Consider the following 19,904-nt stretch of genomic DNA (forward strand, 5'->3'; position numbering starts at 1 on the left):
TAATGTGAGCTGGTCTCAAAAGGTCCAGGATCACAGGATTTATAGAACCAGGCATTTGAAATTGCTAACACAACTACCCTGGTTAATCTCTCATCCTGTGAGGGATGGGGTCTAACACTGATTTTTATGATCTTCTAGCCTCTAGGAGTTTTATACTAGATCTATGGTAATTGTAAAACCACTAGATGACCTGACATCCCACATGGTGGGCCCTCTGCCTGGACTGTTTTTTCTCTTATTTTCCTTGAAAACCAAGTTGTCTAGGTCCTTTCCTCATATTCCATGTCCACAAATCTGCCTTTTATTATATTGTACTAATACTTTTACTTTTTTGCCTCCATTATTAACTTCTTTTTTTTTAAGATTTATTTATTTATTTTAGGGCGGAGGGGCAGAAGAAGAAGGAGAGAGAGAATCCTTAATCAGACTCCCCACTGAGTGTGGAACCTGATGTAGGCCTCGGTCCAAGGACCCTGAGATCACAACCTGAGCCAAAATCAAGAGTCAGCTGCTTAACTGACTGAGCCACCCAGGCACTCCTTTTATTAACTTCCTTTTTTTAAATTTAATTTAATTTATTTTTTTATTATGTTATGCTAATCACCATACATTACATCATTATTTTTTGATGTAATGTTCCATGATTGTTTGCATATAACACTCAGTGCTCCATTCAATACATGCCCTCTTTAATACCCACCACCAGGCTAACCCATCCCCCCACCCCCCTCCCCTCTAGAACCCTCAGTTTGTTTCTCAGAGTCCATAGTCTCTCAAGGTTCGTCTCCCTGTCCAATTTCCCCCCTTCAATTTTTAAAAAAGATTTATTTATTTATTTTAGGGGGGAGGGGCAGAGGAAGAGGGAGAGAGAGAACTCTCCGCTGAGTGTGGAACACGACATGGGGCTTGGTCCAAGGACCCTGAGATTACAACCTCAGCCAAAATCAAGAGTCAGCCGCTAAGTGACTGAGCCATCCAGACACCCCCTTATTAACTTCTTTAAGATAGATGTTGCATATTTATTTCTATATCTTTATTTCAATGGTAGGAAAATAGGCATGTAATATATGCATTTAATAAATGTTTACTGAATAAATTGGAAGAAAAGATGAAAGGTATTATATTCTGTTTTTATACTGTAAAAATTAGAAATAGCTATGAAATATATTCTTGAGAACACAATGACATATTCCTTTACATGTTTGGGAGAAAAAAAGAACCCAAACCAAAACAACACAAAAGCCAAACAAACAAAACAAACAACAACAGCAAAAACAAAAACCCAAGCAGAGATGAGTTTTACCCCGCGCTAACATTATTCAAAAACTCATTAGTTAGAGCTTTGTGGTTTAGACTAAGGAAAAGTACTAAGAGTAGCAAAGTTTTCGACCAACTTCCACCCAACTCTGTGCTACTTTTTTTGCTCTTGGATATGTCATGACATATTTTAGCCTTTTCCTGGCATATAGCTCTCCTTCTCCACCTAAAATGATGGTTAACTGGGGCCCTGCTTAGGACCTTCTGGGAATATCCTGAGGATGGGCTGAAAAATCCAGTAGAAAACCTGGGAATTCTGATCTGCTTTGGGGGTGACGGTGGGAATATTGACCAATCTCTCCCTGTGATGTAAAGATTTTCGTGATCAGCCCAGGCATTGGGAAGGCTTCTGTCCCTAAGGGAATTGTTTGTCACATGAACAAGACCACCCAGATGATAAATACTTGGAGATGTGACCCCCCTCCACCCATGTCTGTGTCCTTTTGCAGTTGACTTTTGAGGCATGTACCCCAGCTGACATTGTGATACATATACCTGTCAGGTCATCAGTGGGCCACGACCCCAGCTGGCACGCCTTGCAGGTGTACTCATCAAAGACATACTCATTCTCTTTACAGGGTGTACAGGTCCAACAACAGCTGACTTCTCCCTTCCGGATCACCTAAGGTAAATGTTTAAAATTTTCATTATTTTTTGTATAGATGAAAATCCAGCAATCCATTATTCAAATATGCTCTTTTGCAAAACAGAAATGGCTTTCACATAAATTATTTCAAGTGTTATCAGATAGGCAGTATATGTATTAATATTCTCATTTTATAATCACAGAAACTGAAGCTGAGTTTCAGTGATCAGTCCACATCATAAAATTCGTTGGTGACAGGGTCTGGAATTAAATTAAATGCAAGTCTTTGGATACTTAGCTTTAAATATCTATATTTAATTAAGTGCCTGTGTTTGTGCTCATATATAAATACATTCATTTACATATATATGTATGTAACTGAATTTTCCCCAGAGTCTGCATCTGTCTTTCTCTAAAATTAAGAACTTTTACTCTTTGAATTTACCTTTGCTTCCCTCCACTAGCTGAATAATTTTTAGCAAAAAAACATCATATACCTGCTACAGTTCAAAAATCTACCCATATTGATCAAAAAATCACTATCACTAGGAATTTCTACTGAGTTAAGAGGTAGAACATTATTTTTTTTTTTCTGGAGTTCATCTCTTGGTCTCTGTTCCTACTCAAAATCTGGTTCAATAACTTACAGCTCATTCTCTCCTATTCCAGTAGCTTTGATTTGCTTGGGATGATGGTGGATAAGGTCATTGAGACTGTTATATACCCCTTCATCTGTTAGATTTTTTTAAGGCAATGGAAAATAATTGAAATAATTTAACAGTTGAAGGAGTCCCAGATGTTATTCTTTAGAAATGGATGTCTTTTATTTTTTTCCACCACTGGTGCATGAATAGCCTCTGTGGAATAGAGACAGCATTCATTAAACATTTCTATAAATAATTAACACTGTGATTAATCACCAGCAATAACAAAAGACACAGCGATGATTACACAGTATACTCCTTGTCCTCCATGCTGACACTCTAACTGACCTTCTATAGTAACAATGTCTAGATATTGATAGCCGTATACAAATGTAATCTGGCACGTCTTTCTTTGTATTTTCTATCCCTTTTGCTGGCTCTTTACACTGCAACCACACAAGGAGAAAATGATGACGAAAGGGTCTGAGGGTCTGAATCGTCCTTTCCTTAAAATAACCAGATAAGTGAGGCAGAGTTGCTAATTAGACCTGTTTAATCTACCTAAAGTATTCTTCATAATAATGCTACTTATTGGCTGTTTTCTGCGTGCCGTATGCTGTTATCTCATTAAAACATGAAAGTGGCTCTGCTGAAGGTGGCTGGTTTTATTTGGTTCTTTTTTTTAAGGGGAGAGAACTGAGGTGTAGTGAGCTTACATAACACATACGGATAAATGAAGGCTCAAACAATAACCTTTGGACTTCAAGGCTAATGCTCATAAACACGGAGCCTTATTAGTCTATATAAAGGTAGAGTTCAGGGGTGGGTGAGGGGATGGGTGAAATAGGTGATGGCGATTAAGGAGGGTACTTGTCGTGATGAGCACTGGGTGAGGTATGGAAGTGCTGGATCACTATATTGCATACCTGAAACTAATATAACACTCTATGTATAACTAACTGGAATTAAAATAAAACTTAAAAACAATAAAGATAGGGTTCATGATATTTTGAAAGATGTAGTAGAAAGAGTTCTGGCCTTGAGAATCAAGAGGCACCAGGGTTCTAGTCTTTCCTGTAGCCACTAAATAAATTGTTGTGCAGCTTTGAACAGTCCCCCAGCTGATCCCAAGACCAATGCTTTTTAAATAGTATCTAGCTTTATTGGCTTTCCTGAGGATTAAATAAAATATCACAGTGATTTGTAAACTGTAGGACACTCTAAAAATGTTAAGTGTTTTATTAGTAATATGCATATAAATATTTATATAGAGAAATAAATTTGATTTTAAGGTAATTTCAACCACGCTTGGTAAAACTATTGTTGGACAATTACTAGATTTTGTAATGCAAGCAAGCATTTGAAATACTGAAGGATTCTCTTTCTTAGGGCATGGCAAACAAAAGCAGTTGCATTTTTCCTTCTAAAAATATGTTCACTCCCATGCTTTAGTTTGCACTGGTGTGTAAATTTCAGGTTTTTTGTTTTTTTTTTTACCAAAATAAGATCATTTCCTTTTCCAAGAATAATTCCAATATTACAGTCTTTTTAAAAAATCTGGTGACAGCTCAATATGTCTGCTTCGGATCATTTAGAATTGATTTTTTTTTTACTTTTTAAATTTGAGATATATATATGTTCTGTCTCATATTCATTTTGAGTATAAGAGGTAGCGATAATTCTGTTACATAGTGATTCCCATTCTTTTTGAAGACCCTGGAAGTAGTCATGCTTTCTTTATGAATAACAGTATGTAACACATTTGAACCTTTGCCAGACCAAGTGTACTTCCATGGACACTAAGTTAATAAATTGGAACAATGGCATGAGGTGTTGACATCTTTAATGAAATTGCTCAGTGACATCTTTAAGCCATATTAAGAAAATGTTGTCAATTGTATATTTAATGGAGTGAAAATGATATATGGTTAGGAAAATAAAATTTGGGATGAAAAAAAGACTAAATAAACATTACAGATTAACTAGTATTAAAAATATGATACTAGGGAGTCAAATTCTTCCATCATGGAAGTTATTCCCAGTAGAATGGGGTAGAAAAGGATATATAAAAAAATCTCCCAAATCAGCCATTCAGCATTTTGAAGTTACAGGTTCAAATTGTCTTGCTGTGAAAGGTCAAAACAAATAACGTCCATGTGGTAGTTTACACGGGCTTATCTTTCTACAGGAGGAAATGGAAATTATGAAAAATCAGTATTCTGAGTGAGTCTAAAAAGAATTTCACATACAGAGTCTAATTGCAAGATGACTGGGCAAGATGCAGACTGTCACTGAATATTAAGGGTTAGCAAACTTTTTCTGCAAAGGACCAGATAGTAAGTATTTTTGGTTTTGTGGGCCAGACTGTCTCTACTGCAACTCAACTTTTCAACTCTATTTATTATAGCATGAAAGCAGGCATAGACAATACAGAAACAAATGAGCATGGTGTACTTCAATAAAACTTTATTTTTAAAAAGATTTATTTATTTATTTGAGAGAGAGCGTGCACGCACACATGAATGGGGGGAGGGGCAAAGGGAGAGAGAGAGAATCTCAAGCAGACTCCCCACTGAGCACGGAGCCTGATGTGGGCTCGATCCCAGGACCCTGAGATCAGATCTGAGCTGAAATCAAGAGTTAGACACTTAACCGACTGAGCCACCCAGGCCCCCCTCAATAAAACTTTATTTACAAAACCAGGCAGCAGACTGGATTTGGCATATGGGCTGTTGTTTACTAACCCTTGTTGTGTACCATCACAAAACGTACAGAAATTTTTAGCTACTCCATAAGCTACTGTGCCATTTAGCAGATATTAATAAATTTATATTTATCTTTATTTACCTTGTCTTTCTCCTTTCTGGTCTTATGCTTACCAAATCTTCAGAATTACCCCTTGAAGATCTTACAATTAATACTGAATTATTTCAGTTTCATTTGTAATCACCAATGAATGAATACCTCAAATGTTCCAAACAGAGTAAATACGAGGTTGATTGAAAAGACCAAGGTCAACTGCTCCAGGTGTATACACCGCTTGAAATGTGGTACTGTAGTATTTCAATAATTATTTGATGAATAAATTATTTTGATATCATTTTTCTTCCCCTAAGGCATTATACCCCAATAACTAAACTTCTTTCTATTTTTATTATATCTTCATTCTTTCTTTCATGACTTTTTATTTCCTCTAAGTGTGGCCAGAACTTACTTAGCCTAAAAGTAACTTTTCAATGTCCTCAAACTACCAGGACTGCCCCTTACCTGCTTTTCACCACTTCTTGCTGCTCAGTTATCCTTCTATCCTTTTTAATCTCCAAGTTCTGTTTCCAAAAGGCCCCAGATGAAGGGCTAACCCCAATTTTCCTGTCTTTCCCTTAGTCCTTGTCTTCCTTGACCTCTCTCTTCCACTGAACACCACTTTACATGACAGTGTGCTCTCTGGTTCTATCTCTCTCTAAACCTGTTGTCCCTCACCCTACCTTTTCTTCTTCCTTTATGCTTTCAGTGCAGATCTTCAATATCTATTCTTGGTCTACATTTATTTTCTCTGTATACTTTCAGGTTCAGTGACTGATCTACTCAAACAGCTCCAACTTCAGCTCTATTCAATTAACTTCTAAATCTGTATCTTCAGCCTTATTTCTCATTGTTGTAGACCAATGTTTTCTATCACTGCCTAGATATCTCAAAACCAACAGGCCGCCAAACTAACCCATTGCCTTTCTCTAAAACCATTCCCATTTTTCTATGCTTGACTATGACACTTCCTAGTTACTAAGAATTGAAATTGCAATTGATTGTCATAGACTTCTTTTTCTTCTCCAACCCTACATCCAATTGATAGCCAGGGCTGACTGAGTATACCTCTCTATATGATATTTCTATCAAATATCTCCCTGCTCCCTCTCCATTCTCAGTTTCTTCCATAATCCAGGGTTCTTGTCATCATTATCACAATGTCCTTCTTACTTGTCTCTTCTTTCTCTATTCATGTTTCACAACTACTCAGGCATCTCACCTACTATAGTCCACCTTATGTCAACACCTTTGTCAAGATTACTTTGACTCCTGGTTAATAAAAATTAAGTTCAACCTGCTTAGTATGACATTCAAAACTCTCCACAAATATGGCTTCAATCTATCATTTTGACTTTCTCTTTTATAATAACTATTTAAAGCAATGAACCCTAGATTATTCACTGTTATTCCAGAACAGTCTTCAATCAACTACTTCTGTATCTTCCCTATTACTGTTCCTTCTACATAAGTGACCATTTTCCCACATCTCTCTCTGAAATCATATCCATTCTTCATGGTCCAGTGTCTGATATTTTACTCAGAAGAAATCTCTCCCTTTATTTTATATGAACATATATACATCTGGGTTTTTTTTTCTTTCTTAATGAAGTCATCGCATTTTATATGATGTTGCTTATTTGTGCCCATGATATTTTTCCTCAGCTAGACTATAAATCTTCTGGCAGTAAATGTGTGTTACTTATTTTTGCTCCATTGATATAAACTATTACATTATTAGGAGCTTGATAAATATTTGTTAATTAGAAATTAATGTGGTTTCCAACTGTGAACTATTGATCCCCAAGAAGCAGGTCTTTAAAAGGCTTACAAGAGTATAAAGGGTGTGGGCAAACAAGACTCATCAACTGGTTCAATCAGTCCAACTACTAAGATTATTGTGGGTCATACTAGCAAAAGGAATTAATGAGAGAAAAGTAAAAAAACACAAAACACAAAACACAATTTCTGACGTTAGAAGCTTATAATGTAAAAAGACAAATATCTAAATGTTTTAGAAATAGCCAATGATGGGGCACCTGGGTGGCCCAGTTGGTTGAGTGTCCAACTCTTGATTTCTGCTCAGGTCATGATCTCAGGGTTGTGAGATCGAACCCTGTGTCAGGCTGAATGCTCAGGGCAGAGTCTGCTTGGGATTCTTTCCCTCTTCCTCTCCCTCTCCCTCTGTTCCTCCAACCCACCTCCACTGCATGCGCACACACATGCATTCTCTCTCTCTCAAATAAATAAATCAATCTTTTTTTTTTAAAAAGAAATAGCCAATGATAGTGAACACTTTAATTTACGACAAAAATTTAAAAAAAACATGGACTCCATTTTACCTTTATCTGGCCTTTCTCACATGGTTCACTGCACACGGATCTGATGATGTTGTTTTTCTTGGACCATACTTCATCATCATCCATTTTTAATTCTCCATTGTCCCAGCTTCCAACATTGATATAATCAAAATAATCTTTTCCCATTTCCTTGAAATTCATTATTTCATACCTTAAGAACAAGAATATAATGATTATTTAGCTAAGGATATAAGTTTTCAGCTATGAAAAAGCAATAGACTTCACTTCCCAAAAATGTATCTACTGTCATATTAGTGACACTGGAATTTTCCATGACACTAAGCTTAGAATAGCAAAAAAGCCTGTTGGCTTCACTTCCTCTTAAGAGACTTTTTTTTTTTTTTTTTTTTTACCATCAAGCTTATACCTGAAATAGAAGATAATCCCATGTGAGAAGGTGACTTGACCTCAGCAGGATGAAAGACAGTTTTGAAATAACTTCAAGAAGTTTAAACAAGTACTACTGTTAGTCTTCTAAAAAAGATAGAAAGGTTTTTATCTCCACTTAAATAAAATGACAAAATTTTCCTTTACTAACCAAGTTAAGAAATTTGGAAACCTTTAATCTTGTCTTCAGCTTTAGGGAATGTGGGGATAATCTGGATAGGGCCTGATCTTACCTTTTTTTTCTTACCCTTTATCAATGGCTAAACTCATTGTATAAAAGATACTTTCAGGAATGATGTTTAAAATAAGTCTGAAAAGAATTTATGAGGCTGGAAGATGGCAGCAGAGTAGAAGGATCCTAGACTTGTCTTGTCCCTCAAGTACAACTAGATAACTATCAAATCATCCAAAATACCCTAGAAATCAACCTGAAGACTAGCAGAACAAACTCCACAACAGAGAGGAGGCCTCACTGAAGAAGGTAGGAAGTGTGGAGACTCAGTCTGAGAGAAATAGGTCATGGCTGCTGTGGTGGGGAGGGAGCCACTGCTGCAGAGAAGGGTGAGAGAAATACCAACACACAGGGGAGTGCCTGAAGAAAACAAATCCCCATACCAATTGACTAGGAAGGCAAGAGGGCCTGGATTTCATGAGTTCTTGCAATCAGTGGGGCTTAAAGCCTAGAGTTCTAAAGGTCAGTGGGCTTGGCTCCAGGAGAACCTGGAGGATATTGGTGTTACTCTTGTAGAAGAGGCAGGCAAATGACCAGCAGACATGCAGCATGGAAACAGCGAGCTGGAAATTGTCTGAGGCACACAGTGGGGAGGGTATGTGCTCATCTTGGAGCATGTCCCAGAGAAGCACCATTCACAGAGAGACCCCTCCAGGAATGAAAGAACTGGAAAGCACCATTTCCCTGCACTGCCCCTCAGGGTAAACACAGAGCCACCTGTGGTAGTGAGCCCAGCACTGACCTCTCATTACCTGACTTGCTACACCATGCCCCGACCCATGCTCCAGGGCAACCACCCTTCCCAGTCACGCCTGCCTAAATGCCAGCATGACCGGCCGCCTCCCCAACAGGACGGGACAAAACCCCAGCTCACACCACATCTCCTGATGCAGGAGTTTTCAGGGCCTTGATTCTGGAGGCAGTGACAACAGGTCTCATTGCACAAGCAGACCAGAGCACACCTAGTAAAAATGAGCCACATTCAGGCCAGGGACCCAACACTGCCCAAAATAGACAAAGAGAACCTCTGCTGATGACTGGCCTAAAGGATAAAGTGGCCAGGGCACAACAGCAGAGCATGTGCAGCACACACTGGAGCTACTCGTTGAAGTCCCAGGCTCTGGGAAACAGGGGATACTACACTGTAAGCACTACAGGATCTCTTCTTCATAAGGCCATTACCCTCAAGAACAGGAGAAGTAGGTGAATTTCCTAACATAGTCACAGAGACTTAGACAAAATGAGAAGATGAAGGAATTTGTCCCAAATGAAAGAACATGACAAAGTCACTGCCAGAGGTCTAAGTGAAACGGATATCACTAAGATGCCTGATAGAAAATTTAAAGTAATAAACATAAAGATATTCACTGGTCTTGAGAAAGGAGTGTAAGACATGAATGAGACCCTAGACACAGAGATAAGCAGTAACATAGCAGAGATAAAAGGCTCAATAAAAGAAATGAGAAACATGCTTGATGGAATGAAAGCAGGCTGTGAGAAGCAGAGGAATAAATTAGTGACCTAGAATTCAGAGCAATGGAAAGTGATCAAGCTGAATAAAAGAGAGAATACAGAATTATGCAAAACGAGAATATACTTAGGGAAATCGGTGACTCCATCGAACATAATAGCATTCATATAATAGGGACCCCAGAAGAAGAAGAGAGAAAAGGGGGCAGAAAATTTATTTGAAGAAATAATAGCTGAAAGCTTCCCTTACATGAAGGACACAGATACCTAGATCCAGGAGGCACAGAGAACCCCCAACAAAATCAACAAAAGCAGACCCACACCAAGACATATCATAAATAAAATAGGAAAATGTAGTGATAAAAAAGTTTAAATCAGCCAGAGAAAAGAAGACAGTTAGATACAAGGGAAACCCCATAGGGCTATCAGCAGATTTTTTCAGCAGAAACTTTGCAAGCCAGAAGAGGGTGGCATGATATATTCAAAGTGCTGAATGAGAAAATTCTGCAGCCAAGAATACTCTATTCAGCAAGGCTATCATTCAGAATAGAAGGAAAGATAAAGAATTTCCCAGACAAACAAAAAACTAAAGGAGTTCATGACCACTAAACCAGAAGTATTAAAGGGGACTGCAAGAAATATTAAAGGAGACTGTTTAAGTGGAAAACACAGACCAAAAGTGAAAGCATAATGGAAACACAAAAGCAGTAAAAATTAATATTCCCATAAAAAATCAGTCAAGGAACTCACAAAATAAAAGGATTTAAAATATAATAACATATACCTAAAATGTGGGGAGGAGAGGAGTAAAAAATGGGTTCAATCTTAAATGACCATCAACTCGATATAGACTGCTATATGCAGAAGAGGTTATATACCAACCTAATGGTAACCATATATCAAAAACCACTAATAAATATGCAAAGAATAAAAGGAAAGAAATCCAAATATATATCACTAAAGAGAATCAGCAAAACATAAAAGAAAGAACTAAAGAAAGAAACAACAAAAGAAAGAAAAGGATAAGAGAAAATTTTCAGAAACAGCCACAAAACAAATAATAAAATGACAATTAGTACCTATCTATCAATAATTACTTTAAATGTAAATGGAGTAAATGCTCCAATCAAAAGACATAGGGGGGAGGGGCGGAGCAAGATGGCAGAGGAGTAGGAGACCTGGATTTCGTCTGGTCTCAGGAATTCAGCTGGATAGGGATCAAACCATTCTGAACACCTACAAACTCAACAGGAGATCGAAGAAAAGAAGAGCAACAATTCTCTGAACAGAAAAGCGACCACATTCTGGAAGGTAGGATGTGCGGAGAAGTAAATACGAGGTGATATTCGATATTCGGGAGGATAGATGGCGGGGGAGGGGCCTCCATTGGCCGCTTCTGGCAAATCATAGAGCCGGGGAGCACAAAATGGGAACTTTTAGAAGTCTGCTCCGCTGAGGGACGTCACTCTGGTGGCTAGGCGGGGTGGGGGGTGGAACCCTCGCGGGACAGTGTGGTCTCAGGACCCTCGGGGGTCACAGAAAGACCGGGAGTGCCTGAGTGTGGCAGAGCTCCCACGTATCGGAGCAGCAAAACCGGCTGCAGAGACGGAGCCAAGGTGCAGGCTCTCAGCTCGGGGTTGTCATAAACCGTGATCCGGGGCACAGTTGGGCCACTGCTCCTCCAGCAGGGACCCAACAAGCAGCAGATACAGGGAGACTCACCTTCCTCCCCTGGGAGGAGCAGCGTGGGAGCGCACCGCAGGGATCCGCTGGGTTTGGAGACTCCACACGGGGTCGTGTGCCAGAGATAGAAACGCGCGGTCACAGGCCAGGGGAGCACGGAGTGCGGCCGAAGACCGGGGAGACGGGACTGACTGACTGCTTTTCTCTGGGGGCGCACTGAGGAGTGGGGCCCCGAGTTCTCGGCTCCTCTGGGGAGGAGATTGGGAGGCCTCCATTCTCACTCTCGTCCTCCAAAGCTGTATGGAAAGCTTGCAGGGAACAAAAGCTCCCGAGAGCAAACCCGAGCAGATTATTTAGCCCAGACCGGCAGGGGTGGGGCAATTCTGCCTCCGGCAAAGACATTTGGGAACCATGGCAACAGGCCCCTCCCCCAGAAGATCAGCGAGAACAGCCAGCCAAGACCAAGTTTACCGATCAATGAGAACGGCAGAACTCCAGCGCTAGGGGAATACTGCACATACAATCCATGGCTTTTTTACCATGATTCTTTAGTCTTTCAAAGTTAATTTTTTTTAATTGTCTTTTTTTTTTTTGAATTTTTCTTTTTCCCTTTTTCAACCAACATCTTATCAATCCCTTTTTTAAAAAAACATTCTTATTTTTCATTTTTAGAGTCATATTCTATCCCTTTATAGTAGTTACCCTTTTTTTGGCATATATATATATATAAGTTGTTCTCTCTTTAAAATTTTGAGATAGTTTCTTCTAACAGATCAAAATATACCCTAAATCTCTAGTGTATGGTTTTTTTCTACTCTCCTGCCTGATCACATTCTCTCCCCTTTTTCTTTCTTTTTTTTTTTAAATCCTCTTCTTTCTTTTTTCAAACAACTTCTTATCAATTCCTTTTATAAAATTTTTTATAATTTTCACCTTTACAGTCATATTCCATCCCTTCATCATATCAACCCTTATTTTTGTACATATATAAGTTTTTCTTTCTTTAAAATTTTGGGGGGCATTTTCTTCTAACAGACCAAAATACACCCAAAATCTAGTGTGTGGCACTGATCTAAGTACCAGCCTGATCATATTTGATCATATTCTGTTTTTTTTGTTCTGTTTTTGTTTGTTTTTATCTTTATCTTTTCCTTTTCCTTTTTTTTTCTTTTTCTTTTTTCTTTCTTTCCCTTTCTTTTCCTCCTGCTTCAAGTCTTTTCTGATTTGTTTAGAGTATATTTTCTGGGGACGTTGTTACCCTGTCAGCATTTTGTTCTCTCATTCATCTATTCTCCTCTGGACAAAATGAGAAGGCGGAAAAAATCACCTCAACAAAAAGAACAAGAGGTAGTATTGACTGCCAGGGACCTACTCAATATGGACATTAGTACGATGTCGGATCTAGAGTTCAGAATCATCACTTTAAAGATACTAGCTGGGCTTGAAAAAAGCATGGAAGTTATTAGAGAAACCCTTTCTGGAGAAATAAAATAACTAAAATCTAACCAAGTCGAAATCAAAAAGGCTATTAATGAGGTGCAATCAAATATGGGGGCGCTAGCTGCTAGGATAAATGAGGCAGAAGAAAGAATCAGTGAGATAGAAGACCAAATGATGGAAAATAAAGAAGCTGAGAAAAAGAGAGATAAACAACTACTGGATCATGAGGGCAGAATTCAAGAGATAAGTGATACCATAAGATGAAACAACATTAGAATAATTGGGATCCCAGAAGAAGAAGAAAGATAGAGAGGGGCAGAAGGTATACTGGAGCAAATTATAGCAGAGAACTTCCCTAATTTGGGGAAGGAAACAGGCATCAAAATCCAGGAAGCACAGAGAACCCCTCTCAAAATCAATAAAAATAGGTCAATAGCCCGACATCTAATAGTAAAACTTACGAGTCTCAGAGACAAAGAGAAAATCCTGAAAGCAGCTTGGGAGAAGAGATCTGTAACCTACAATGGTAGTAACATTAGACTGGCAACAGACCTATCCACAGAGACCTGGCAGGCCAGAAAGGACTGGCATGATAGATTCAGAGCACTAAATGAGAAAAATATGCAGCCAAGAATATATATATCCAGCTAGGCTCTCATTGAAAATAGAAGGAAACATAAAAAGCTTCCAGGACAAACAAAAACTAAAGGAATTTGCAAACACGAAACCAGCCCTACAAGAAATCTTGAAAGGGGTCCTCTAAGCAAAGAGAGAGCCTAAAAGCAACATAGACCAGAAAGAACACAGACAATATACAGTAACAGTCACCTTACAGGCAATACGATGGCACTAAATTCATATCTTTCAATAGTTACCCTGAATATAAATGGGCTAAATGCCCTAATCAAAAGACACAGGCTATCAGATTGGATTAAAAAACAAGACCCATCGATATGCTGTCTGCAAGAGACTCATTTGAGATCCAAAGACCCCCCCAGATTGAAAGTGAGGGGGTGGAAAACCATTTACCATGCTAATGGACACCAAAAGAAAGCTGGGGTGGCAATCCTTATATCAGACAAATTAGATTTTAAACCAAAGACTGTAATAAGAGATGAAGAAGGACACTATATCCTACTTCAAGGGTCTGTCCAACAAGAAGATCTAACAATTGTAAATACCTATGCCCCTAACATGGGAGCAGCCAATTATATAAGGCAAATAATAACAAAAGCAAAGAAACACATCGACAACAATACAATAATAGTGGGGGATTTAACACGCCCTCACTGAAATGGACAGATCATCTAAGCAAAAGATCAACAAGAAAATAAAGACTTTAAATGACACACTGGACCAAATGGACTTCACAGACGTATTCAGAACATTCCATCCCAAAGCAGCAGAATACACATTCTTCTCTAGTGCCCATGGAACATTCTCCAGAATCGATCACATCCTAGGTCACAAATCAGGTCTCAGCCAGTACCAAAAGATTGGGATCATTCCCTGCCTATTTTCAGACCACAATGCTTTGAAACTAGAACTCAATCACAAGAGGAAAGTCAGAAAGAACTCAAATACATGGAGGCTAAAGAGCATCCTACTAAAGAATGAATGAGTCAACCAGGAAATTAAAGAAGAATTAAAAAATTCATGGAAACCAATGAAAATGAAAACACAACTATTCAAAATCTTTGGGATGCAGCAAAGGCAGTCCTAAGAGGAAAGTATATAGCAATACAAGCCTTTCTCAAAAAACAAGAAAGGTCTCAAGTACACAACCTAACCCTACACCTAAAGGAGCTGGAGAAAGAACAGCAAATAAAGCCTAAACCCAGCAGGAGAAGAGAAATAATAAAGATCAGAGCAGAAATCAATGAAATAGAAACTAAAACAAGAGTAGAACAGATCAACGAAACAAGGAGCTGGTTCTTTGAAAGAATTAACAAGATTGATAAACCCCTGGCCAGACTTATCAAAAAGAAAAGAGAAATCACCCAAATCAACAAAATCATGAATGAAAGAGGAGAGATCACAACCAACACCAAAGAAATACAAACAATTATAAGAACATATTATGAGCAACTCTATGCCAGCAAATTAGATAACCTGGAAGAAATGGATGCATTCCTAGAGATGTATCAAATACCAAAACTGAACCAGGAAGAAATAGAAAACCTGAACAGACCTATAACCACTAAGGAAATTGAACCAGTCATCAAAAATTTCCCAACAAACAAAAGCCCATGGCCAGATGGCTTCCCAGGGGAATTCTACCAAACATTTCAAGAAGAATTAATACCTATTCTTCTGAAACTGTTCCAAAAAATAGAAATGGAAGGAAAACTTCCAAACTCATTTTATGAGGCCAGCATTACCTTGATCCCCAAACCAGACAAAGACCCCATCAAAAAGGAAAATGACAGACCAATATCCCTGATGAACATGGATGCAAAAATTCTCACCAAAATACTAGCCAATAGGATCCAACAGTACATTAAAAGGATTATTCACCACGACCAAGTGGGATTTATCCCTGGGCTGCAAGGTTGGTTCAACATCCGCAAATCAATCAACGTGATACAATACATTAACAAAAGAAAGAACAAGAATCATATGATCCTCTCAATAGATGCAGAAAAAGCATTTGACAAAGTACAGCATCCTTTCTTGATCAAAACTCTTCAGAGTATAGGCATAGAGGGTACATACCTCAATATCATAAAAGCCATCTATGAAAAACCTACAGCGAATATCATTCTCAATCGGGAAAAACTGAGAGCTTTCCCCCTAAGGTCAGGAACGCGGCAGGGATGTCCATTATCACCACTGCTATTCAACATAGTATTGGAAGTCCTAGGCACAGCAATCAGACAACAAAAAGAAATCAAAGGCATCCAAATCGGCAAAGAAGAAGTCAAACTCTCACTCTTTGCAGATGATATGATACTTTCTGTGGAAAACCCAAAAGATTCCACCCCAAAACTGCTAGAACTCATACAGGAATTCAGTAAAGTGGCAGGATATAAATCAAGGCACAGAAATCAGTGGCATTCCTATACACCAACAACAAGACAAAAGAAAGAGAAATTAAGGAGTCGATCCCATTTACAATTGCACCCAAAACCATAAGATACTTAGGAATAAATCTAACCAAAGAGGCAAAGGATCTGTATTCAGAAAACTATAAAATACTCATGAAAGAAATTGAGGAAGACACAAAGAAATGGAAAAACGTTCCATGCTCATGGATTGGAAGAACAAATATTGTGAAGATGTCAATGCTACCTAGAGCAATCTACACATTCAATGCAATCCCCATCAAAATACCATCCACTTTTTTCAAAGAAATGCAACAATTAATCCTAAAATTTGTATGGAACCAGAAAAGACCCCGAATAGCCAGAGGAATGTTGAAAAAGAAAAGCAAAGCTGGTGGCATCACAATTCCGGACTTCAAGCTCTATTACAAAGCTGTCATCATCAAGACATTATGGTACTGGCACAAAACGGACACATCGATCAATGGAACAGAATAGAGAGCCCAGAAATGGACCCTCAACTCTATGGTCAACTCATCTTCAACAAAGCAGGAAAGAATGTCCAATGGCAAAAAGACAGTCTCTTCAACACATGGTGTTGGGAAAATTGGACAGCCACATGCAGAAGAATGAAACTGGACCATTTCCTTACACCACACACAAAAATAGACTCAAAATGGTTGAAAGACCTCAATGTGAGACAGGAGTCCATCAAAATCCTAAAGGAGAACACAGGCAGCAACCTCTTCGACTTCAGCCGCAGCAACTTCTTCCTAGAAACATCGCCAAAGGCAAGGGAAGCAAGGGCAAAAATGAACTATTGGGACTTCATCAAGATAAAAAGCTTTTGCAAAGCAAAGGAAACAGTCAACAAAACCAAAAGACAACTGACAGAATGGGAGAAGATATTTGCAAATGACATATCAGATAAAGGGCTAGTATCCAAAATCTATAAAGAACTCATCAAACTCAACACCCAAAGAACAAAGAATCCAATTAAGAAATGGGCAGAAGACATGAACAGACATTTTTCCAAAGAAGACATCCAAATGGCCAACAGACACATGAAAAAATGCTGAACATCGCTTGGCATCAGGGAAATCCAAATCAAAACCTCAGTGAGATACCACCTCACACCAGTCAGAATGGGTAAAATTAACAAGTCAGGAAACGACAGATGTTGGCGGGGTTGCGGAGAAAGGGGAACCCTCCTACACTGTTGGTGGGAATGCAAGCTGGTGCAGCCACTCTGGAAAACAGTATGGAGGTTCCTCAAAAAGTTGAAAATAGAGCTACCATACGATCCAGCACTTGCACTACTGAGTATTTACCCCAAAGATAGAAATGTAGGGATCCGAAGGGGTACGTGCACCCCAATGTTTATAGCAGCAATGTCCACAATAGCCAAACTGTGGAAAGAGCCAAGATGTCCATCGACAGATGAATGGATAAAGAACTAGTGGTATATATATACAATGGAATATTATGCAGCCATCAAAAGGAATGAAATCTTGCCATTTGCAATGACGTGGATGGAACTGGAGGGTATTATGCTGAGCGAAATAAGTCAAACAGAGAAAGACATGTATCATATGACCTCACTGATATGAGGAATTCTTAATCTCAGGAAACAAACTGAGGGTTGCTGGATTGGGTGGTGTGGTGGGAGGGATGGGGTGACTGGGTGATAGACAGTGGGGAGGGTATGTGCTCTGGTAAGCACTGTAAATTGTGCAAGACTGTTGAATCTCAGATCTGTACCTCTGAAACAAATAATGCAATATATGTTAAGAAAAAAAAAAAGAGGAAGAAGATAGCAGGAGGGGAAGAATGAAGGCGGGGAAATTGGAGGGGGAGATAATCATGAGAGACGATGGACTCTGAAAAACAAACTGAGGGTTCTAGAGAGGAAGGGTGTGGGAGGATGGGTTAGCCTGGTGATGGGTATTAAGGAGGGCACATTCTGCATGGAGCACTGGGTGTTATGCACAAACGATGAATCATGGAACGCTACATCTAAAGCTAATGATGTAATGTATGGTGATTAACATAACAATAAAAAATTAAAAAAAAAAGACATAGGGGGATGAATGGATAAAAAATAAGACCTATCTATATGCTGCCTACAAGGGACTCTTTTTAGACCTAAAGACACCTGCAGATTGAAAGTGAGGGAATGGAGAAACATTTATTATGCAAATGGATGTGAAGAGAAAGCTGGAATAGCTAATACTTATCTTTGACAAAATGGACTTTAAAACGAAGTCTTTAAAACAAAGACTGTAACATATAATAATAAACACACACCCAACATAGGAGCAGCCAAATACATAAACAGTTAATAACAAACATAAAGGAACTAATCTATAATAATGCAATAATAGTAGGGGACTTTAACACCCCTCTTGCATCAATGGACAGATTATACAGAAAATCAACAAGGAAAAATAGCTTTGAATGACACACTGGAACAGATGGATTTAACAGATATATTCAGAATATTCCATCCTAAAACAGCAGAATACACATTCTTTTTAAGTGCACCAGGGACAATCTCCAGAATAGATCATATATTGGCCCACAAAACAAGCCTCAACAAATTCAAGAAGATCAAAGTCACACCATGCATGACCTGACCACAACACTATGAAATTAGAAATCAAACACAAGAAAAATCCTGGAAAGACCACAAATACATGGAGGTTAAATAACGTGCTACTACAAAATGAATGGGTCAATCAGAACATAAAAGAAGAAATAAAAAAAATATACGGAAACAAATGAAAATGAAAACACAATAGCCTAAAACCTTTGGGATACAGCAGAAGCAGTTCTAAGAGGGAAATTTATAGCCATATAGGCCTCCCTCAAGAAGCAAGAAAAATCTCAAACATTCTTACACTGAAAGGAGCTGGAAAAAGAACAAAAAACAAAACCTAAAATCAGCAGAAGGAAGGAAATAATAAAGATTAGAGCAGAAATAAATGATACAGAAACTAAAACAACAACAACAACAACAACAAAACCCCAAAAGAACAAATCGATGAAACCAGGACCTGGCTTTTTGAAAATGACAATAAAATTGATAAACCTCTACCCAAATTTATCAAGAAAAAAAGAGAAAGGACTCAAATAAATAAAATCACAAGTGAGAGAGGAGAAATAACAACCAACACCACAAAAATACAAATGATTTTAAGGGCATATTATGAAAACTATATGCCAATAAACTGGACAACCTAGAAGAAATGGATAAATTCCTAGAAACATATAAACTACGAAAACTGAAGCAGGAAGAAATAGAAAACAGATCAATAACCAGCATAAGAATTGAATCAGAAATAAAAAATTCCCAACAACGAAAAGCAGGACTAGGTGGCTTCACAGGCAAATTCTACCAAACGCTTCAAGAAGACCTATTCTTCTCAAACTATTCCAAAAAATAGAACAGGAAGGAAAACTTCCAAATTCATTCTATGAGGCCAGCAATACCCTGATACAAAAAACAGATAAAGACACCACTAAAAAAGAGAACTACAGACCAATATCCCTGATGGACATAGATGCAAAAATTCTCAACAAAACACTAGGAAACCAAATTCAACAATACATTAAAGAAATCATTCACCATGAACAAGTAGGATATACTCCTGGATTGCAAAGGTGGTTCGATATTCCCAAATCAATCAATGTGATACATCATATCAATAAGAGAAAGGATAAGAACCATATAATCATTGCAATAGGTGCTGCAAAGCTCTTGTCAAAGTACAACATCTATTTATGATTAAAAAACCCTCAGCAAAGTAGCTTTAGAGGGAACATACCTCAACATAATAAAGGCCGTATATGAAAACCCACAGCTAACATCATCCTTCATGGGGAAAAACCAAGAATTCTTCCCGTAAGATTAGGAACAAGACAAGGATGTCCACACCC

At 38.4% G+C, this 19,904-nt stretch overlaps 1 protein-coding gene across 3 annotated transcripts in view; it reads right to left on the minus strand.

The window, feature by feature from the left end:
• Nucleotides 1-19,904, minus strand: part of GRM5 (glutamate metabotropic receptor 5) — a 552,376-nt gene that overhangs the window by 75,215 nt on the left and 457,257 nt on the right. For all 3 annotated transcript variants that reach the window (XM_078058659.1, XM_078058660.1, XM_036081919.2), the window contains exons 6-7: nucleotides 7,692-7,860; nucleotides 1,813-1,939 (exon numbers count right to left, since the gene is read on the minus strand). In XM_078058659.1, the coding sequence (XP_077914785.1) occupies nucleotides 1,813-1,939; nucleotides 7,692-7,860 (296 nt within the window). The remainder of the gene's footprint in view (nucleotides 1-1,812; nucleotides 1,940-7,691; nucleotides 7,861-19,904) is intronic.

The sequence above is a fragment of the Halichoerus grypus genome, chromosome 11 (assembly GCF_964656455.1).
Source record: "Halichoerus grypus chromosome 11, mHalGry1.hap1.1, whole genome shotgun sequence".
Classification (NCBI taxonomy): Eukaryota; Metazoa; Chordata; class Mammalia; order Carnivora; family Phocidae; genus Halichoerus; species Halichoerus grypus.